The sequence below is a fragment of the Chiloscyllium punctatum genome, chromosome 17 (genome assembly GCF_047496795.1).
Source record: "Chiloscyllium punctatum isolate Juve2018m chromosome 17, sChiPun1.3, whole genome shotgun sequence".
NCBI lineage: Eukaryota > Metazoa > Chordata > Chondrichthyes > Orectolobiformes > Hemiscylliidae > Chiloscyllium > Chiloscyllium punctatum.
This window is the reverse complement of record NC_092755.1, coordinates 95,767,194-95,790,907: the sequence shown is the minus strand read 5'-3', so window position 1 is coordinate 95,790,907 and position 23,714 is coordinate 95,767,194. Positions and strand designations below refer to the sequence as shown.

Here is a 23,714-nt window from a genome sequence, read left to right as displayed (position 1 = left end):
AATCTTTCCATTGATCCAGTATTCTGCTTTCCTGTTATTCTTCCCAAACTGAAACACCTCACGTTATCTGCATTGAACTCCATTTGCCATGTTTCTGGATTAGTGGTGCTGGAAGAGCTCAGCAGTTCAGACATCATCCAAGGAGCTTCGAAATCGATGTTTCGGGCAAAAGCCCTTCATCAGGAATAAAGGCAGTGAGCCTGAAACGTGGAGAGATAAGCTAGAGGAGGGTGGGGGTGGGGAGAAAGTAGCATAGAGTACAATGGGTGAGTGGGGGAGGGGATGAAGGTGATAGGTCAGGGAGGAGAGGGTGGAGTGGATAGGTGGAAAAGGAGCTAGGCAGGTAGGACAAGTCCGGACAAGTCATGGGGACAGTGCTGAGCTGGAAGTTTAGAACTAGGGTGAGGTGGGGGAAGGGGAAATGAGGAAACTATTGAAGTCCACATTGATGCCCTGGGGTTGAAGTGTTCTGAGACGGAAGATGAGGCGTTCTTCCTCCAGGCGTCTGGTGGTGAGGGAGCGGCGGTGAAGGAGGCCCAGGACCTCCATGTCCTCGGCAGAGTGGGAGGGGGAGTTGAAATATTGGGCCACAGGGCGGTGTGGTTGATTGGTGCGGGTGTCCAGGCGATGTTCCCTAAAGCGCTCTGCTAGGAGGCACCCAGTCTCCCCAATGTAGAGGAGACCGCATCGGGAGCAACAGATACAATAAATGATATTAGTGGATGTGCAAGTAAAACTTTGATGGATGTGGAAGACTCCTTTAGGGCCTTGGATAGAGGTGAGGGAAGAAGTGTGGGTGCAGGTTTTACAGTTCCTGCGGTGGCAGGGGAAAGTGCCAGGATGGGAGGGTGGGTTGTAGGGGGGCATGAACCTGACCAGGTAGTCACGGAGGGAACGGTCTTTGCGGAAGGTGGAAAAGGGTGGGGAGGGAAATATATCCCTGGTGGTGGAGTCTGTTTGGAGGTGGCGGAAATGTCGGCGGATGATTTGGTTTATGCGAAGGTTGGTAGGGTGGAAGGTGAGCACCAGGGGCGTTCTGTCCTTGTTACGGTTCGAGGGGTGGGGTCTGAGGGCGGATGTGTGGGATGTAGACGAGATGTGTTGGAAGAGAAATTGCGATCTCTAAAAAAGGAGGCCATCTGGTGTGTTCTGTGGTGGAACTGGTCCTCCTGGGAGCAGATACGGTGGAGGCGGAGGAATTGGGAATACGGGATGGCATTTTTGCAAGAGGTAGGGTGGGAAGAGGTGTAAAAACAATGACTGCAGATGCGAGAAACCAGATTCTGGATTAGTGATGCTGGAAGAGCACAGCAGTTCAGGCAGCATCCAAGTAGCTTCGAAATCGACGTTTCGGGCAAAAGCCCTTCATCAGAGAATCCAGGTAGCTGTGGGAGTCAGTGGGTTTGTAAAAAATGTCAGTGTCAAGTCGGTCGTCATTAATGGAGATGGAGAGGTCCAGGAAGGGGAAGGAGGTGTTAGAGATAGTCCAGGTAAATTTAAGGTCAGGGTGGAATGTGTTGGTGAAGTTGATGAATTACTCAACCTCCTTGCGGGAACACGAGGTGGCGCTTATGCAGTCATCAATGTAGCGGAGGAAGAGGTGGGGAGTGGTGCCGGTGTAATTACGGAAGATCAACTGCTCTACGTAGCCAACAAAGAGACAGGCATAGCTGGGGCCTATATGTGTGCCCATGGCAACCCCTTTGGTCTGGAGGAAGTGGGAGGATTCAAAGGAGAAATTGTTAAGGGTGAGGACCAGTTCGGCCAAACGAATGAGAGTGTCGGTGGAAGGGTACTGTTGGGGATGTCTGGAGAGGAAAAAACGGAGGGCTTGGAGGCCCTGGTCATGGCGGATGGAGGTGTAGAGGGATTGGATATCCATGATGAAGATGAGGTGTTGGGGGCCGGGGAAACTAAAGTCTTGGAGGAGGTGGAGGGCGTGGGTGGTGTCTCGAACGTATGTGGGGAGTTCCTGGACTAGGGGGGATAGGACAATGTCGAGGTAGGTAGAGATGAGTTCAATGGGGCAGGAGCATGCTGAGACAATGAGTTGGCCAGGGTGGTCAGGCTTGTGAATCTTGGGAAGGAGGTAGAACCGGGCAGTGCGGGGTTCCCGGACTATGAGATTGGAAGCTGTGGGTGGGAGATCTCCTGAGGTGATGAGGTTCTGTATGGTCTGGGAGATGATGGTTTGGTGATGGGGGGTGGGGTCATGGTCGAGGGGGCAGTAGGAAGAGGTGTCCTCGAGTTGACGTTTAGCTTCAGCGGTGTAGAGGTCAGTGTGCCAGACTACCATTGCGCCCCCTTTATCCACTGGCTTGATGGTGAGGTTAGGATTGGAGCAGAGGGATTGGAGAGCTGCACGTTGTGAGGGTGAGAGGTTGGAGTTGGGGAGGGTGGTAGACAGGTTGAGGCGGTTAATGTCCCGGTGGCAGTTGGAAATGAAGAGGGCAGGTAATAGGCCAGCGCGAGGTGTCCAGGTGGATGCAGTGTGTTGGAAGTGGGCGAAGGGGTCCTCCGAAGGTGGCCAGGAGTCCTGATTGTGAAAGTAAGCTCGGAGGCGGAGGCGACGGAAGAATTGTTCGACGTCACGGCGTGTATTAAATTCATTGATGCGTGGACGGAGGGGGATGAAGGTGAGTCCTTTGCTGAGGACTAATCGTTCGTCCTCAGTGAGGGGGAGGTCTGGGGGGATGGTGAAAACTCGGCAGGGCTGGGAGCTGGGATCTGGTGTGGGTGTAGAGCTGGGAGTGGGGGCGGAACCTGTAACTGGAGTGGGTGTGGTGGTGGGGGGAATGGGGGTGGAGTCATGAGCAGGGGTAGTGTTCCTCTCGGGGTTCGGGGGGGGGGTGGGGATGGTGACAGTGGGGTCTGTGGGGGGCATGTCAGCAGAATGCAGGTGAGTGGCGCTGGTGGGGGTGGAAGTGGTAGTGACCATGGCAGTAGGGGTGGCGGAAGTCACTGAGCGTGTCACATCAGCGATGATGTGAAGGGCAGAAGTGATGTCACGCATGATGCATGAGGAATTGTGAGGGGTGGAAGTGGTTGTGGGAGTGGCCATGATGGGGGCGGAAGTGACATCATCAATCAGCGTGGGGGTGGCAGCTGCATCAGCCTCATGGCTAATGGCGGAACAGATTCCGAGGCCAGGGGAATCCTCTGGAATGTTTGAAGAGCGCTGGTTATGGAGGTGGGTGGATAAAAGTTTGTTGTACTTAGTTTTTGATGTTTGAGATGGAATTGAAATACTGTTTGTTGAGAGTATGAATTCTCCTGAGGGTGTAGTACAGAGTGGGTCCTTTGCAATTCTGAGAGAGTGTGGCCCTCAGCTGAGGCAGGGCTGACTGTAGAGAGGTTAGGTGCCAGTGCATTGCTATAAGCGTGGAGCGGAGGATCTCGAAGGAGAACTGTTGCTGGTGTTTTTGAATCCTCTACATTGGGGAGACTGGGCGTGTCCTAGCAGGACGCTATAGAGAACATCTCCGGGACACCCGCACCAATCAACCACACCGCCCTGTGGCCCAACATTTCAACTCCCCCTCCCACTCTGCCGAGGACATGGTGGTCTGGGACTCCTTCATCGCCGCTCCCTCACCACCAGATGCCTGGAGGAAGAACGCCTCATCTTCCGCCTCGGAACACTTCAACCCCAGGGCATCAATGTGGACTTCAACAGTTTCCTCATTTCCCCTTCCCCCACCTCACCCTAGTTCTAAACTTCCAGCTCAGCACTGTCCCCATGACTTGTCCGGACTTGTCCTACCTGCCTATCTTCTTTTCCACCTGTCCACTCCACCCTCTCCTCCCTGACCTATCACCTTCATCCCCTCCCCCACTCACCCATTGTACTCTATGCTACTTTCACCCCACCCCCACCCTCCTCTAGCTTATCTCTCCACTCTTCAGACTCACTGCCTTTATTCCTGATGAAGGGCTTTTGCCCGAAACGTCGATTTCGAAGCTCCTTGGATGCTGCCTGAACTGCTGTGCTCTTCCAGCACCACTAATCCAGAATCTGGTTTCCAGCATCTGCAGTCATTGTTTTTACTCCATTTGCCATGTGTCAGCCCAATTCTGCAGTTTCTCCAAGTCCCCCTGCAACCTCCAACATTCTTGCACGCTGTCTACTACTCCACAGACTTTAGTGTCATCTGCAAACTTACTAACCCACCAACCTATGCCTGTGTCTAAGTCAGTTATGAAAATTACCAACAGCAGTGGTCCCAAAACAGATTTTGTGGCACACCAGTAGTGTAGCCCGGACTCCAGGCTGAATAGTTTCCATCAACCACCACTCACTGCCTTCTTACAGAATACCAGTTTCTAATCCAAATTGCTCAATCACCCTCAATCCCAAGCCTCTGCATTTTCTCCAAAAGCCTACCATGCTGAACCTTATCAAACGCCTTACTGAAGTCCATGTACACCACGTCAACTGCCCTACCCTCATCCACATGCTTGGTCAACTTCTCAAAAAACTCAATGAGGTTTGTGAAATATGACCTGCCCTTGATGAAACCATGTTGACTATCTGCAATCAATTTGTTGCTTGCTGGATGATTATAAATTCTATCTCTCATAATCCTTTGCAAAAAGTTTCCTCCAACAAACATAAGGCTCACTGGTCTATTATTACCTGGGTCACCTCTTCTGCCTTTCTTGAACAAAGGCACAACATTTGCAATCCTCCAGTCTTCTGGTACAAAACCTGCAGACAATGACAACTCAAAGATCAAAGCCAAAGGCTCCAACACTTCCTCCCTAGCTTTCCAGAGAATCCTTGGAATAAATTCCATTTGACCCAGGGGACTTGGCTACTTTCACTCCTTCTAGAATTGATAACACCTCTTCCTTATTCACCTCAATCCTTTCTCGTCAAATATCTTGTATCTCATTATTCTCCTCTGCAATATTCTCCTGTTCCTGAGTGAAAACCGATGAGAAATATTTGTTTAACAAATCTTCAATCTCCACAGAGTCCACACACAATTTTCCACTTCTGTCTTTGACTGGCCCTATTCCTAGCCTAGTCATCCTTCTTTTCCTCTCATGCCTATCTATAGAAAGCTTTAGGGTTCTCCTTTATTCTACTTGCTAAAGACTGGTCATGTCCTCTCATTGCTCTTCTTAACTCTCTCTTTAAATCATTCCTAGCTAATCTGTAACTCTCCATCACCGCATCTGAACCATCTTCTCTCATCGTCCCATAAGCCTCCCTCTCCTGCTTAACAAGCGATACAATTTCAGTCGTAAACCATGGTTTCCTGACATACCTATCAAGAACATGCAATATCTGTTCCTTAAACCAGCTTCACATTTCGATTGTCCTCATCCCCTGAGTTTTGCTACCCCATTCTATGTCTCCTAAGTCTTGTCTAATCGCATTATAATTGCCCTTCCCCTATCGATAACTCTTGCCCTGTGGCATGTACCTATCCCTTTCGATTGCTAAACTAAACATAACCGAATTATGGTCACTCTCTCCAAAGTGCTCACCTACCACTAAATCAAACACCTGGCCAAGTACCAGATCCAGTGTGGCCTCACCTCTTGTCGGCCCTTCGACATACTGTATCAGGAAACCCTCTTGCAGACATTGAACAAAAACTGATCCACCCGACGTACTTGAGATATAGCATTTCCAGTCAATATTGATAAGTTAAAGTCCCCCATAATGACCACCCTGTTCCTTTCACTCCTACCCAGAATCATTTTGCCGATCCTCTCCCCCACATCCCTTGAACTCTGCAGAGGCCTACAAAAAAACTCCCAGCAGTGTGATCTCTCCTCTCCTGTTTCTAACCTCAACCCATTCTACTTCAGTAGACGAGTCCTTGTCAAAAGTTCTTTCAGCCGTTAGACTGTCCTTGACTAACAAGGCCACACCTCCCCTCTTTTACCGCCTTCCCTGTTTTTAATGAAAGATCTAAACCCTGGAACCTGCAACATCCATTCCTGACCCTGTTCTATCTATGTCTCCAAAATGGCCACAACATCGAAGTCCCAGGTACCTATTCATGCTGCAAGCTCACCTACCTTATTTCGGATACTTCGGGCGTTGAAGTAGACACACTTCAAACCAGTTTGCTGTCTACCAGCACATTCCTGCGACCGTGAAATCCTGTTCATGCCCTCCCTATTCTCATCCTCCTGTGCACTGTGTCCTCAGTTTCCCATACCCCTGTTGAGCTAGCTTAAACCCACTCAAGTAACACTAGCAAATTTCCCACCTACTCTGGTTCAAAGTGAAGACCATCCTGTTTGTAGAGGTCCCACCTTCCCCAGGATGAGCCCCAATTATCCATGTACCTGAAACCCACCCTCCTGCACCATCCCTGCAGCCACGTATTCAGCTGATATCACTCCCTCTTCCTTGCCTCACTATCACATGGCACGGGGAATAAACCAGAGATAACAATTCTGTTTGTTCTAGCCCTCAGCCTCCACTCCACCTCCCTGAAATCCTGCCTTACATCCCTATCCCTCTTTCTACCTATGTCGTTGGTACCTGTGTGGACCACGACGTGGGGCTGGTCACCCTCTCCCTTCAGGACCTCAAAGACACGATCCGAAACATCACAGATCCTGGCACCTGGGAGGCAACACACCAACCGTGAGTCTCGTTCGTTCCTAAATGAACCTTCTATCTGACCCTCTAACTATTGAGTCCCCAATGACTAGCATTCTCCTCCTTTTCCTCCTTCCCTTCTGTGCAACAGGGACAGACTCTCTGCCAGAGACCAGCATGCCCCTGGTAAGTCATCACCCCCAAAATTATCCAACACGGTACACTTGTTTTTCAGGGCAACAACCACAGGGGATCCCTGCACTGACTGTTTTTTTTCCCCCTTCGAACAGTTATCCAGCTTCCTTCATGCCTAGGAGTAAGTGTTTTCCTGTAACTCTTATCTATCACAACCTCTGCCTCCTGGATGATCTGAAGTTCATCCAGCTCCCGCTCCAGTTCCCCAACACGGTCTTGGAGGACCGAGAGCTGGGTGCATTTCCTGCAGATGTATTTGGATGGGACACCAATCGAACATAGAACATAGAAAAATACAGCGCAGTACAGGCCCTCTGGCCCTCGATGTTGCGCCGATCCAAGCCCACCTAACCTACACTAGCCCACTATCCTCCATATGCCTGTCCAATGCCTGTTTAAATGCCCATAAAGAGGGAGAGTCCACCACTGCTACTGGCAGGGCATTCCATGAACTCACGACTCGCTGAGTAAAGAACCTACCCCTAACATCTGTCCTATACCTACCACCCCTTAATTTAAAGCTATGCCTCCTCGTAATAGCTGACTCCATACGTGGAAAAAGGTTCTCATTGTCAACCCTATCTGAACCCCTAATCATCTTGTAAACCTCTATCAAGTCACCCCTAAACCTTCTTTTCTCCAATGAAAACAGCCCTAAGTGCCTCAGCCTTTCCTCATACGATCTTCCTACCATACCAGACAACATCCTGGTAAACCTCCTCTGCACCCGTTCCAGTGCATCCACATCTTTCCTATAGTATGGCGACCAAAACTGCACATAATACTCCAGATGCGGCCGCACTAGAGTCTTATACAACTGCAACATGACCTCAGGACTCCAGAAGTCAATTCCTCTACCTATAAAAGCCAGTACGCCATATGCCTTCTTCACCGCACTATTTACCTGGGTGGCAACTTTCAGAGATCTGTGTACATGGACACCAAGATCCCTCTGCTCATCCACACTACCAAGTATCCGACCATTAGCCCAGTACCCCATCTTTTTGTTACTCATACCAAAGTGAATCACCTCACAAATGGCGTCCCTCAGCTCAAACATCATGCAGGAGGCACATTTCTCTCCCTGCACTGCCATCCCTGCTAGTCCCCTTACTAAAAGAGAAGCTTACCTGATGTGTCCCGGGTGTTTAAGGTTAGAGGAGTTGGTTAGATGGGAGACCCTACAAAGGTAGGGTCCTTAATACAATTGTTACACCATTCTCCATGCTTTAATTGTGTTAGGGGCAATCAGATATCTGCAATGGTCCATAGTAGTCCTCATCTTGTCCATAAACAACAAATTAATGAGGGGGCATTTTGCATGGGAGGCCTCGATGTCCAGCCAGATTGACCGCAGGTCCTAGCAAGCCCAACCAGCCACATACAATAATGGGAACTTAATTGATATTTCTTAAAGTCTGGGAAATCCACACCTCCACACCTTTAATTAATTAAATACAAGTGATTAATCTATTTGGTTCTCTCTCAGGGTATAAAATCAACTTTATGAAGTCGGAGACCATGCCTGTAGGGGTCTTATTAGAGTACTCGAGCTTGGGGGTGGAATCCTATTCCCTTTCAGATGGTCACAGGGAGGTTTCCTGTATTCAGACATTTTTATCAACCTGGCTTTCAATCAATTATATAAAGCTAACTTTGTGCAGTTGCGAGAGAAGATAAGACAGGACCTTTGGCACTGGGAGGATCTTCTGATATCCTGGTTGGGTAGAATAGCTCTGGTCAAAATGAATGTTCTTCCTCATTTATTATGTCCCATGCAAATACTCCCTTTGGGCAAGCGCTTCAGAGACTTAGGAGTTGGCTAAGTTCTTTCAACTGGCATCATAGACAGCCCCTTATTAAGCTTGCCAAATTGCAGCTTCCGCAGGGGATGGGAGGTGTGGATTTCCCAGACTTTAAGAAATATCAGTTAAGTTCCCTATTATCATATGTGGCTGTTTGGGCTTGCCAGGATCCACGGTCAATCTAGCTGGACATCAAGGCCTCTCAGGCAGAATGCCCCCTCATTAATTTGTTGCTAATGGACAAGATGAGGACTATTATGAACCATTGCAGAAATCAGATTGTCCTTAACATGGTTAAAGCATGGAGAATGATGTGACACGGTGAGGACAATTTACAAAAAACTTCCCCTTTTAATCCCATAGTAAGAATGTTAGGGTTCCAGCCAGGATTGATGGATTCTGGCATTAGGGTCTGGGAGTCTAGAGGAGTCTCCTGTTTGGGAGATTTATTTGACAGGGAGGTCATGATATCTTTCGAGCAGCTGAGCCAGAAATATGAACCATCTTGGAGGGGCCTCTTTGGTTACTTTCAGATTAGTGACTTTATCCCAAAACAGACTACATTGATGGCTAGTCCCTATAATTCAGATGTGAAGAGGAGAGTACTTCGGTTCATGGGTACTCTCTTGGTCAGCACCCTCTATCATTTATTAAGAGGTAGTGTCTCGAAGGACATTGGGTGGCTGTGCGGAATCTGGACTCAAGAATTGGGGGTGGAGATCTCATCAGAGCCATGGGAGGATATTTGGGAGAGCGCGAGGAATAATTTGATTTGCAATAGGACACAGGCTATCCAACTGAAGAAACACCACAGGGCTTATGTGGTACCGGAGCAGCTTGCGCAATTTAAGACAGCAACGTCCCCATTATGCGCCAAATGTAAAACAGATACTGATACTCTTACTCATTGCTTGTAGTCCTGCCACAAGCTTCGCAGGTATTAGGCCACTATAGCAAGTGTTTTGTAAGGGGTCGTGAGAACCGAGGTCAAGATAGATCTGGTGTCCCTCCTCTTAGGTTTGCCGAATCTCCCCTCTTTGGATGCGCATGGGAAGAAGCTATTTAATATTCTTTCATTTTGTGCGACAAAGAATGTCCTGATGAGCTGCATGTCAGAAAATTCCCCCAGGAGTTCTAGTTCTGGAGCATATGCCCCAGGACTTCCTCACAAGTGTGGTGCACCAGAAACTGATTTTTTTTTATATAGGACGTGGCGGCCCTTTTTGAACTATATAGGTGTAGACTTGTCCGCTGTATTGGTCAGAGCCTTTGTGTAGTCATGCGGACTATGTCTGGTGGGCTGGGGACTGCTGGGAGGAAGAACTTCGAACAAATACAGGTATGCCAACTGATGCTCACGGTGATGGGCAGCTTTGGTGGGATTGCGCTGAGTGTTGTAACTTAATTTAATTTAATTTGCCTTGGTTCAATTCGGTTCAATATAGTTTCTTTTTTTTGATTTAGTTATTTATTGAATTATAGTTTGCGTAGGCTTTTTTCCTCTTTGTTCTTTTTTTCTCAATTGTTTGTGGAGTCGTAGTATTGTCATTTGTTTACTGCCATTATTGTTGTATTATAAGATTGTTATACTATTTTGTAGTAATTTTATAATTTTGTAAAAATTTCAAAATCTTTTTCTCAATAAAAATATTTACAAAGAAAAATCACACAACATCAGGTTATAGTCCAACAGGTTTATTTGGAAGTACAAGCTCTCAGAGTGCTGCTCCTTCATCAGACAGCTAGTGGGGCAGGAGTATAGGACACAGACTTTATAGTAAAAGAATAAAGTGTTGTACAACTGATGTGACGTATTGAATAAAGCTAGATTGCTGTTCAGTCTTTAATCATTTAGAATGGGGATGCAGGTTTTGATTGATTAAGATGTAATTCCCAGAACTTCTTTCAAATCACAGTCCCGAGATAACTTAAGGTTTTATGAAAAAAAAGTCACATCTCAGCTCAGACAATCCATTAAAAGGTGTGAGGTTAGAGTCTGTATGTTTCCAACTCTGAGTCAATCTGGTTCTATTTCCAAAGCAGGAATTTATAAAATGTCACATGGACTGATTGGCTACAGATTGTGTTCTTTTTGAACAAAATAAAACGTATCTGCAAATACAATTCACTCCATAGATGTGTGTGTGTGCGTGTGGGAAAGAGTGTGTGTGTGTGTGTGTGTACGCGCATGTCTGTGTACGGGAAAGACGTGTGTGCATGCTTGTGATCTATATGGACTTCAGTAAGATATTCGACAAGGTTCCCCATGGAAGACTGATTAGCAAGGTTAGATCTCATGGAATACAGGGAAAACTAGCCATTTGGATACAGAACTGGCTCAAAGGTAGAAGACAGAGGGTGGTGATGGAGGGTTGTTTTTCAGACTGGAGGCCTGTGACCAGTGGAGTGCCACAAGGATCGGATGAGACCATAAGAGGTACAGCTAGTAAGTTTGCAGATGACACCAAAATTGGAGGTGTCGTGGACAACGAAGAGGGTTACCTCAGATTACAACAGGATCTGGACCAGATGGGCCAATGGGCTGAGAAGTGGCAGATGGAGTTTAATTCAGATAAATGCGAGGTGCTGCATTTTGCGAAAGCAAATCTTAGCAAGACTTATACACTTAATGGTAAGATCCGAGGGAGTGTTGCTGAACAAAGAGACCTTGGAGTGCAGGTTCATAGCTCCTTGAAAGTGGAGTCGCAGGTAGATAGGATAGAGAAGAAGACATTTGGTATGCTTTCCTTTATTGGTCAGAGTATTGAGTACAGGAGTTGGGAGGTCATGTTGCAGCTGTACAGGACATTGGTTAGGCCACTGTTGGAATATTGCGTGCAATTCTGGTGTCCTTCCTATCGGAAAGATGTTGTGAAACATGAAAGGATTTAGAAAAGATTTACAAGCATGTTGCCAGGCTTGGAGGATCTGAGCTACAGGGTGAGGCTGAACAGGCAGGGGCTGTTTTCCCTGGAGTGTCGGAGGCTGAGGGGTGACCTTATAGAGATTTACAAAATTATGAGGGGCATGGATAGGATAAATAGACTAAGTCTTTTCCCTGGGGTTGGGGAGTCCAGATCTAGAGGGCATAGGTTTAGGGTGAGAGGGGAAAGATATAAAAGAGACCTAAGGGGCAACCCTTTCAAACAGAGGGTGGTACATGTATGTATGCCAGAGGATGTGGTGGAGGCTGGTACAATTGCAACATTTAAGAGGCATTTGCATGGGTATATGAATAGGAAGGGTTTGGAGGGATATGGGCCGGGAGCTGGCAGGTGGGACTAGATTGGGTTGGGATATCTGGTCGGCTTGGACGAGTTGGACCAAAGGGTCTGTTTCCATGCTGTATATCTCTATGACTCTGAGTCTGACAGATATATGCCTGTCAGTGAGTGTGAGTGTGTGAGTGTGAGTGTGAGTGTGAGTGTCTAAGAGAGAGTGTGTTTGAGATAGGGTCTGTGTGAGTGTATGAGTGTGATCAAGTGTAAGAGTGAGCGTGTATATGTGCTTGTGTGTAAGAGTGTGTGTGAAAATATAGTGTACTGTGATCACCTGTATTGTGACATGAACCCAAGATACAAGTTGAGGTCAGCCTCATGGGTAGCCTCTGCTCAGCGACTCTGCGTTGTTGCATATCATGAAGTCTGCCTCGGAGGACAGTCACCTGAAGATCCGAGGCCGAACGTCCTCAACCACTGAAGTAGGAGGAAATATGCCTGTCTATTCATCTGTGGTTAGCGTCTGTTTGGTCTCGCCTATATACCATGCCTCAGGGCATTCTTGCCTGCAGCATATGAGATAGACAACATTGGCCGAGTCACATGATTACCTGCTGTGCACATGGTTGGTGGTGTGCACAAGTTATGGGTGATTTCCCCACATGCAATGGTGGTATCCATATTGACACTCTGACATGTCTTGCGGTGATTGCCATGACAGGGTTCTATATTGTTGCGGTCGATATTGTCCTGAAGGCTGGGCAGTCTGCTGCAAACAATGGTCTGTTTAAGGTTTGATGGTTGTTTAAAGGCAAGAAGTGGAGGCGTAGCGAAGATCTTGGTGATGTGCTCATCCTCATCAATAAAGTGTTGCAGACTGCAAAGAATATTGCACAGTTTTTCTTCTCCCAGGAAGTACTGGATGACGAAGGGTACCCTACTGTTGATAAATCATGTCTCTCTCCTGAGGACATCATTAAAGTTTCTCGCTATGGCACATTGGAACTGACAATTGATGAGTCGAGCCTTGTATCCTGTTCTTATGAAGGCGTCCTTCAGGAGCTGTCATATTGCTCATCATCTGAACAGATCCTGTGCATGCGCAGGGCTTGTCCATAGGGTATCGCTGTTTTAATATGTTTAGGATGGAAGCTAGAGAAGTGCAGCATCATGAGGTTACCCATGGGCTTGTGATAGAGTGATGTACTGAGATGTGTATGCCCAAGAATGAGATTGATTCTGAAGTGTAGTCTACGATATGTCTGATAGTGGGATGAAACCTGTTTGTATCATGGTGTAACAGTTTCAGTGATTCCTCACCATGGATCCTGAGGAAGAAAATGTCATTCATGTATCTGATGTATAGTGTTGGTCGGAAGTCCTCTGCAGCAAATAAGTCTTGTTCAAACTTGTGCATGAAAACACTGGCATATTGGGGTGCAAGCTTGGTAACCATGACTGTTCTGTGTGCTTGGATAAAGAACTGGCTGTCCAAGGTGAAGACATTGTGGGCGAGGATGAAATTGGCAGTTGTTGATGTTGAGTACTGAGGCTGTTGCAGCAATGCCGTCATCATGGGGGAAGCTGGTGTAGAATGCCAAAATGTCCATTGTGACAAGGAATGTTCATGGTTCGACTTCCTTAGGTGCTGAGCTTCTATAAGAAATCTGGACTGTTGCAACGAAAGATGGGAATCCCTTGGACAATGGGTTTCAAGATGCCCTGGACATAGCCAGAGAGGTTCTCATGCAGGGTCCCGTTGCCTGAAGCAATGGAATGTACAGTTGTGTTAGCTTTGTGTATCTTCAGAAGGCAGTAGAAGTCCCCTTCGTGAGAAGTACATGGGATGTGCACAGCAAACTACACAGCCTTCAGGACAACATCGAACACACCATAGAACCCTGTCATGGCAACTACTGCAAGACATGTCAGAGTGCCGACATGGATATTGCCAATACACCACCCATCACGTGCGTAGCAGGTACTCATGTGACTTGGCCAATGTTGTGTCTCTCATATGCTCCAAGTAAGGATGCCCCAAGGCATGGTATGTTGAATGGACCAAGCAGATGCTACAACCACAGATGAATGGACATTGCGCAACTATCGGCAGACAGGGATGTTTCCTCCCAGTGGGGAACACTTCAGCGGTCAAGGATATTTGGCCTCGGATGTCGGGTGACTGTTCTTAAAGGCAGACTTCAGGACAAGCAACAAGGCAGACTTCAGGATAAGCAACAATGCGGAGTCACCGACCAGAGGCTGATAGCCAAGTTTGATACAATGAGGACGGCCTCAACTGGGATCTTGGGTTTATGTCATACAACAGGTCATCTCACTATATATATAGACACACACACACACACACACACAGAGACCAACACACACCTACCCCACGCACATATCCTCTTACAGGCATATGCTTTGTCATACACGCGCACGCACTCTATCAATTATACGCGCACACTCTAATGTGCATACACATACTCTCACATTCTCTCTCTCCTTCACACACACACGTGCGCATGTTCACACTCATATAAGTCTATGAGGTGAATTTGCATTTGCAGATGTGTATTTGCAGATACATTCTATTTTGTTCAAAAAGCACACAATCTGTAACCAGTCAGTCCATGTGACATTTTATGAATTCCAACTTTGGAAATAGAACCAGTCTGACTCAAGGTTGGAATACAGACAGACTAATCTCATACCTTTAATGCATTGTCTGAGCTGAGATATCATTTTTTTAATAAAGCTTTGTTATCTCAGGACTGTGACTTGAAAGAAGTTCTGGGAATTAAATCTTAATCAATCAAAACCTGCATCCCTATTCTAAGTAATTAAAGATTTAACAGCAATCTAGGTTTGTTCAATGCATTGCATCAGTTGTATGATACTTTGATCTTTTACAATAAATTCTATGTCCTGTCCCATTAGCTACCTGAAGAAGCAGCGCTCTGAAAGTTAGACAACCCTTTATCCGAAATCCGAAAAACTTCAAAGTCTGAAGGGTTTTTTGTGAAGTTATTTTCTCATTAACAAGGTTGTTTGGAGTGCAAACTGTAAACCCAATTCCACACCCATTCGATGCATATCACTCAGATATGATGTTGGGGCTGTGGCCCAGCACTGGAAGGCCTCAAATTTGTTTCACTGCTTGTTTTACTCCTAGTAAGTCTGTTCTCTGAAAGATTTTTTTAAATTTCACCATCAAACTGCCACTTACTCTAAAACTTGAAAAATTCTAAATTCCGAAAACCAGCTGGTACTCGGCATTTCGGATAAAGGATGGTCAACCTGTACTTCCAAATGAACCTGTTGGACTATAGTCTGGTGTTGTGTGATTTTCAACTTTGTCCACCTCAGTCCAACACGGGCACCTCCACATCATCATTGGAAAAAGCATCACTGAGGCAAAATGTCAGGGGGATTGAAGCAGTAAGTAAAGAAGATAACTGTGGGCCGAATCCCTTTTCTCTCATCTTACCACTCCTTCATACCTTAACCATCTGATTAGAAACTGTTATTCCTGGAAACAGGCATTTTCCTAGCTCTTGTTTCAGGTCAATAATGCTTGGTCATTTTAAAAGTTGATGCAAAGATGTCAGGATGGAGGTTAGCTTACATATGAATTTTCCATAATTCACCAAGTTCTGGGAAAGACCGTGGGAGCCAGGGCACCTTTGATTACACTCACTTTTCTCTTCCAACATGTGTAACCCAGTGTTGTTGACTCTGTATATCACGTAGGATGCCTGGAACAACATTTATTCCACCCAAAGCATAGCCCCACCTTGGAGAAAAATTTAAGCACTAATACCAAGTTCTCTAAATGCTCCTTATTGGTCTTTCCAGTTATTAGCATGGTCTCTGTGTCCAGAACAGCAAGGGACCATAAGATATAGGAGCAGAAATTAGCCCATCAGGTCTGCTTCACCATTCAATCATGGCTGATAAGTTTCTCAACCCCATTCTCCTGCTTTCTCACTGTAACCCTCAATCCCCGTGAAACTCAAGAACCTGTCATTGTCCACAGAAATCATGCCAGAAGACTCGAGGATAGCAAATGCTGTTCCCTTGTTCAAGAAGGGGAGTGGAGACAACCCTGGAAATTATAGACCTGTGAGCCTTACATCAGTTGTGGGTACAGTGTTGGAAAGGATTATAAGAGATAGGATTTATAATCGTCAAGAAAGGAATAAGTTGATTAAGGATAGTCAACACAACAGCTTTTGTGACGGGTAGGTTTTGCCTCACAAACTTTATTGAGTTCTTTGAGAAGTGACCAAATGGGTAGATGAGGGTAAAGCAGTTGATGTGATGTATATGGATTTCAGTAAGATGTTTGATAAGATTACCCACAGTCGGCTATTGCACAAAATACGGAGGCATGGATTAAGGGGGATTTAGCGGTTTGGATCAGACATTGGCTAGCTGAAAGAAGACAGATGGTGGTGGTTGATGGGAAATATTCATTCTGGAGTTCAGTTACTCGTGGGGTACTGCAAGGAGCTGTTTTGGGTCCACTGTTGTTTGTCATTTTTACAAATGACCTGGATGAGGGCATAGAAGGATGGGTTGGTAAATTTGCGGATGACACTAAGGTCAATAGAATTGTGAATAATGATGAAGGATGTTGTAGGTTACAGAGAGACATAGGTAAGCTGCAGAGCTGGGCTGAGAGGTGGTAAATGGAGTTTAATGCGGAAAGGTGTGAGGGGATTCACTTTGGAAGGAGTAAGGGGAATGCGGAGTACTGAGCTAATGGTAAGATTCATTGTAGTGTAGATGAGCAGAGAGATCTCGGTGTCCAGGTACTTGAAAGTTACCCCCCAGGTTGATAAGGTTGTTAAGAAAGCATATGGTGTGTAAGCATTTATTGGTAGAGAGATTGAGTTTTGGAACCATGAGATCATGCTGTCGCTGTACAAAACTCTGGTGTGGCCACATTTGAAGCACTGTGTACAGTTCTGGTCACTGCATTATAGGAAGGATGTGAAAGCTTTGGAAAGGGTTCAGAGGAGATTTCCCAGGATGTCGCCTGGTGGGAGGGAAAGTCTTACAAGAAAAGGCTGAGGGACGTGAGGGTCTTTTCGTTAGAGAGAAAAAGGTTGAAAGGCGACTTAATTGAGACATATAAAATAATCAGAGGGTTAGATAGGTTGGACAGTAAGAGCCTTTTTCCTTGGATGGTGAGCATGAGGGGACATAGCTTTAAATTGAAGGGTGATAGATATAGGACAGATGTCAGAGGTAGTTTCTTTACTCAGAGAGTAGTAGGGGCGTGGAACACACTGCCTGCAACAGTAGTAGACTCACCAACATTAAGGGCATTTAAATGGTCATTGAATAGGCATATGGACAAGAATGGTATAGTTTAGGTTAGATAGACTTCAGATTGGTTCCACAGGAAGGCGCAACTTTGAGGGTCGAAGGGCTTGTACTGCACTGTAATGTTCTATGTTCTATCCAGATAAAATGGCAACCTGGGATACACCTTGCAAAATGTTCTCCTTGTCCGCTGGAAAATGGCACAGGCTTATGATATTCCAAAATGTGTACTGGTACAAACCCTTATACGTTTTCATTATGGAATATCTGTCGGAATCCTCTGCTAATCACAATTGCAAGTATGCATGGCTCTTATCCAGCTTTGTGAAGGACAGCATCCCTCTGCCAGCTTTGCATATATGCCCTTTATGCAAGGAACTGGATATTGATCCAGCTGCAAAATTGGTTGACTGTTTGTTTGAAATCCCCACAAAGGCAAATCGACCTGTCAAGCTTCACAATCGGTATGAGCGCAATGCTGTCTATTTTGCAAACTGGACTGGTTTGATAATTCCTTTGCTTTCCAACCTCCTGATTTCTGCCCCTACCTTTGCGTCTAAGGCAAATGGCACAGGGCAGGCCTCGCAGAATTGTTTCTTGGTCAACATGTAAGGTGGCCTTGGCCTCTTTGATACTCTCCAGACCTCCCTGAAAAACCTCTGGATATTTAATTAAGACTTCACTCAGGCACCATTTTCTAATCAAATAAAGTTGAGCCATTCAATTTGAGTCTTTCTCATACAATTTCACCTTATCGAGCTTGTGCAAGCCTTTTACTATAACCAGAGCTAACTGAACCAGCTGCTTCTTATAAGAGACCAGAACCAAAATTGTACCCTTTATCTGTCATGGTTCCTCAGTGAACGTTTTCAGGCTTGCTGAGATTTTACACAAACCTAAGGGTTAGAGTCCAGAGTAAATTTTGTTAAAGACTCGTTCCACAATATCGATACAGCCACACCGATATCAACCTACATTAGGAGAGGGCGACCATTTAACCTGACGTTTATTTTGATTGCCTAGCAGCATCCAAACAGGAACCAATGTAACTGTTATAAACCAGCTGTAGGTGGACTTTCCAGGGTGCGAATTCTCCTATATACTGGCCTATGATTTCTCTTACTCAAGTCAAGCCTAGTGGGATTCTTTTGCTGTCTCAAGTCCGCATACTGGCAGCAACTACAATGGCCTACCAGCTGGATCGAGAAATTCTATTTGGCCGAGTCTTGGCTTTGCTTTAGGGTTTTGCTGTGGGCTAACCGCGGGTCCCTATTTTGAGGATATGTCCTGAGTGAGGCTATGCAATTGCCTTCACTCAAGTAGTGTTCCTTGAGCTCAATCGGCCTGGCGAGGGTGTCCACATCTGTCGCAATACCATGCAACTCATAAGCTCCACTTGCCACATTTTCTAATGACATACCCAGTAGTAGTGCCTGTTTAAAGTCCAGTTGGGCTCCAGTTGGGCACCAGTTGGTGCTTTTGCATGGTCACATCATTAATGTCACATATCAAACAGTCTCTCAACTGGGTTAGGTTAAGTCAAAATCACATGCTTCTGCCAAAAAATCCCAGTACGGAGTCCCCTGGTTCTCGAACTATCGAGTAAAACTGATCATGTCTCAGAATTGGAGGAGGCTTGGTGTCATAATATTCCATAGCTAAATCCATCAACTCTTGAAAGGTTTTAGTGTCTGGTGCCTCTGGGAAATTTAGGCTCTGAAAAAAACTGCAGGTCCACAAGCTGTCAGGAGAATTACTCGTTGCTTTTCGTCTGCCCCAACTTAATTTGCGTGGAAAAGATAACGTATTCTTTCAACATACTGATCCCAGTCTTCAATGGCAGGATCAATCCAGTCAATCTTCCCAAATAAAGGTATGACGCCAGAAATGCTTACCCCGATTTAAAAACAACTGTTGTGAGCAAATGTCTTCAGGAGTGTGTTTTCCTCTCAGCTTTACTTACATAACTCCACAGAGGCCAGTATTATCAAGTCACTTTTTATTTATGCATGCATAATACATGAGACTGGTCCAATTATCACAGAGTCTTCTTAAGTGAGTAGAACCCCTGAAACTCCTGTTTATATCTGTCAGTCAAGACTCCCAGTGGTACATGTTAACAGCCTCATTCAGGGAACTCTGAGGTCCATCTGGCTGACATTGTTTCAATAATCATACTAGTCTCTTTAATTGCAGGATTTTCATAGAACTGTGTAATCCATACAGCATGAAAGCAGGCCACTTGGCCCATCATGTCTATGCCAACCTTTGAAAAACATCCCACCCAGACCCACCCCTCCTACCCTGCCCTGTCCTGTAGTATTTCCCATGGTTAATCCACCTAAGCTGCACATTCTGGACACAATGGGCAATTTAATACCTAACCTGTACATCTTTGGAGTGTGGAAGGAAACTGGAGCACTTGGAGGGAACCCACACAGACACAGGGAGAATGTACAAACTCCACACTGACAGTCACCTGAGGGTTGAATCAAACCCTCATTCTTCAAGATAGCAGTGCTAACCACTGACCCACCATGCCACTCATTTTGCTTGAGGACTCTGTAATGACATGAAGTAGTTGGACTGAGAGGTGGGAAATTATGCAGCAACTGTGTTTTGGGAATGATATCTCATAGAAGCAGGGTTTTGGTTTGCATTCACAGATAGGTGAAGGGTGCCAGATGTTTGCAGTCTTCCTTGTCCTTAGCTTCCCCGTGCACAGTGGTTCCTAATTCAGTTACCTATAGTCCATTTCCAAATCATTCTGCAACACAAAAGGGATAGATAACCTCCATACAGAAATCAAATATCTCCTGCAAGACCTTTTAAGTCCAGGATTTCCAAAGCTCAAATTACACAAAATATAATCTATTCATGAGCAAAGTTAAATTACAAACAGCTCTCTTGAAAACTGAAGGTTTAAATAAAACTAGTGCAACTAAATGCATTTATGACAGGTCATTATTTGGACCTGCTCAATCCAAGATGTCCAAACAATCATCAAATAAGAAACTTTCAAACCAGAAAATATCAAAACTTTAGCATCACACCCTGAAACTTACTATAATTTAATCACTTCTGCCTATCACAGAGATTGCCTTTTGTTATTCTTTCTGGTCTTCCTGTGATATGTTCCTAATCTTTCCTAATTCCAATGAAAGATCACAGACCTAAAAGGTTAAATTTTTATTTTACGACATATGCTGAATAACCTAATGATTATTCTCAGCATTTTCTGCTTTTACTTTGATTTTGTATTCGCATTAGAGATTATTTTATGTCACAATGCCCAAATTGTGTATTTGCAGCATGTTGCCCCATTAGTAATAGACACATGATGCAGATCTAAAAGGAAACAATACAGCCACTATTTCTCAAGTTCAGGGTTTCCATCTCACTGATACCAGATATAATAGAGAGCCCAATTCACGATCCTTTTATTTATTCAGTGATTTTCATGGTCTCAGCATTTTGTAGCTGTTTAGTTATTTTTCTGAAACACAGTTAATGATTTAACACCAAGTTGCAGAAATACAGCAAGAAATAATCAACCAGCAAAAAGACATTCTAATTAGATGAAATTAACTATATTGATAATATACCTGACATTAAAGTAGAAGAAGCTTCCTTCAGATGCACAGACCCTGTTTCCAAACTGGTGTCCACATCTGAAATATATTGGCATCATATTTAGAACTCTTATTGAGACTTTTAATGGAAAATTGTTACTATTTTAATTTTGGACACTTCAAACATATGTAAAAATTGAAACAAGAAAATCTAAGACAAGCAATGATACATCAAAAATCAGAGAAAAACATATGAAACATCAACAACCACGTCAACAGAATTTATTATCAGGACATTTGCTTCCAAATACGTTCTGCATTGCATTAAATTTAGTAAAATTGACTATGTATCAGAATCAGAAGGAACTGAAATTCAGAATTGACAAAACAAATTGGGGTTTTCAGGAAGCTAATATTTTCAATTCAAATCCTGATAGAATCAGCAAAAACTGTGTGAGGAACTAAGTTTATTTGGGATTCTCCAATCTTTTAGTGTAATCTCAACAGAAACCTGTAAAATCAGAGCCAGGCCAAACTTTTAGTTGTTCATGCCGTTTATCTAGGGATTCCATTGATCTGCAGTTGAAGTTACTCCACATTAAGAACATTGCTAAGGGTATTTTAGGCAAGGATCTCCAAAAATGTGCTAATAAGCATTAAGAGATTAACAAAAACTACACCGGAAATTAGAAAAACGATTGATCTGAGGTGAAGGAAGTAGGAGTTACAAGTATGCAACAATGGTGGACTGGAAAAAGACTCTTCTGTTTTATTCAGCATGTACCATACAATTGCAATGCCTTGTGCATGACCTTTTATCTCACCAAAACCCACGTAATCTTCTGGAAGATGCAAGAAAGCAAATCAAAGGCCATGACAATTGTAAAAAAGAAAATCTGGAAGACCCCATTCTGACACCATTCATGGTAATCGAAAAATCAGATTCTTTTGTGCCAATATTCTTTCCTTCACCCATCCTTTGTAATAAGTAAACTCTTTCCCAGTCTGAAAAACATTCAGTGCTTGTTTCAATGAATTTAGAAAATCATCAACCATCACATAAGATGGCAATGCTCCAACGAGCCACCTTTCTAAGAAAGGAACAATATCCTGATATCTAATCTGGATCTGCATTTCACACTGAAAATTCTGATCTCTGATCCTCTCTGTGCTTTTTAATTGGAATAAATTGTCAACTCAAACACAATCTATTTCCTTAAGTACTCCTGTGCCTCAATCAAATCATCCTAAACTCTACATTCCTCAAAATACAGAGTTTAAGTTCTTAATAACTAACAAAAACAGAAATTACTGGAAAAGCTTATCTAATTCCACAGCATCTGTACAGAGAAATCAGAGTTAACTTTTTTAAAAATATATTTTTATTGAAAAATAGATTTTTAAAAATGACAACAAATACAAACAATAAAATTCAAAACAATACAAAGAAAAACACAAAAAAGTTTTTAAAAATCCTAACCCACCCTCATGTACAAATGTATAAAATATATACAGAAAAAAATCTATTTAAAGAACCCAACTAACTATTTAACTAAATAAATAATAACCAACAACAAACTAATAAATAGTAGTAACTCTGCTTAGTTGAACACAACACTCATACGTTCGCAGTTCCTCCTCCCTGGATATTGAACTCGTAAAGTACAATCATTGCGGTTGTATAAAAGCCCTTATTAGTGTGGTAGATAAATCTGTGTCCAGGTATTCCAAAAAGGACTGCAATGTCTTACAAAAATTCTCAGTTTTGTGGTGTACCATACTTGTGAGAAAATCCAAGAGAATATGCTCTGTAACAATCTTCTGCTGACCCGACAGGCCTGGGGGGCGAGGGTTTTCGGATACACAGCCTAGCAAGATATTCTTTCTTGTGCAAAAGGTGAGGATATTGAAAAGTTTCAACAGGGAAGACACTGGGCTGGCCCAGAAGAAGAGAGATCAGGTCCTTCTCCACCCTTACACCCAAAATCCTCTCCATTGCACCTACCATCGCATGCCATTATGTTTGAAGCCTATCACAAGACCAGAGACAATGGATAAGAGTGCCTGTACAGACCTTGCACTTGGGACATGTTGAAGATACCCCTGGTTTAAATTTTGACAAACGGTCTGGAGCCAAGTGGACCCAGTGGAAAATCTTCAACTGTAAAGCATGGGTCCTATTGCAACTTGATATCTTTCTTGCATTTTCCCAGATATCTCCCCTGAGGAGACTTCAATGCCCAGATCTCTCTCCCACACCCTGCAGAGTGATCAAACTCATCTGTGGGGGCACCCCCCAACTGATGATATAAAGTGCTGACAGAAAGTGTACTCTTAGCACTGAGCACCCTCCTCTCTATGTCGGATTTAGAGGGATCAGTCAAAAGTGTAGTTTTTTTAAAAATAAAATCCCTAACTTGAAAATAACAAAAGAGGTCCCTGTCAGAGAGCTCATATTTCCGTGCTAACTGACCAAAGGACATCATTGTGCCTCCCTCAAGTAAATCGCCCATGAAAGACACACCCCTAGCTGCCCAATGTTTGAAAATGAATCTATCATCCCTGGTTGAAAACTCGGCAGGTGTAAGAGAAGATGCTTTGCCAATATTGCCTTCCCTCTGCCGAATTGTCCTCCATGCTTTAACAGTATTGATAACTATTGGGTTATGGCAATATTCCCTGTCATTTTGTCCAAAAACAGCAAGATGGTAAGGGGGTACCCTGCCTGGGAGGATTCAACATCTAACCATTTTGAAAGAGGGTCCCCACAAACCCAATCCCTCACGTAGGATAAAGGCAAGCTGAGTTGGTAGCTTTTAATGTCCGGGAGATCCACTCCCTCCAATCTTTGTGGCAATTGCAGTTTAGCTAATTTAATAAGGGGTCACTTACGATGTCAAATAAAAGAGCTGAACCAGCCGTTCAGTCTCCTGAATGTTTGCTTATCAAAAATTGGTGGGAGCATCCGTGTGGGTATAACAAACAGGGGAGAATATTCATCTTAATAAGTGCTATCCGACCC

The 23,714-nt window shown here is 44.5% G+C and overlaps 1 protein-coding gene across 1 annotated transcript in view; it reads right to left on the bottom strand.

The window, feature by feature from the left end:
• LOC140487661 (uncharacterized) overlaps nucleotides 1-23,714 on the bottom strand; it is a 183,076-nt gene that overhangs the window by 59,941 nt on the left and 99,421 nt on the right. The window contains exon 10 of the mRNA XM_072586944.1: nucleotides 20,726-20,791. Coding sequence (XP_072443045.1) covers nucleotides 20,726-20,791 — 66 coding nt within the window. The remainder of the gene's footprint in view (nucleotides 1-20,725; nucleotides 20,792-23,714) is intronic.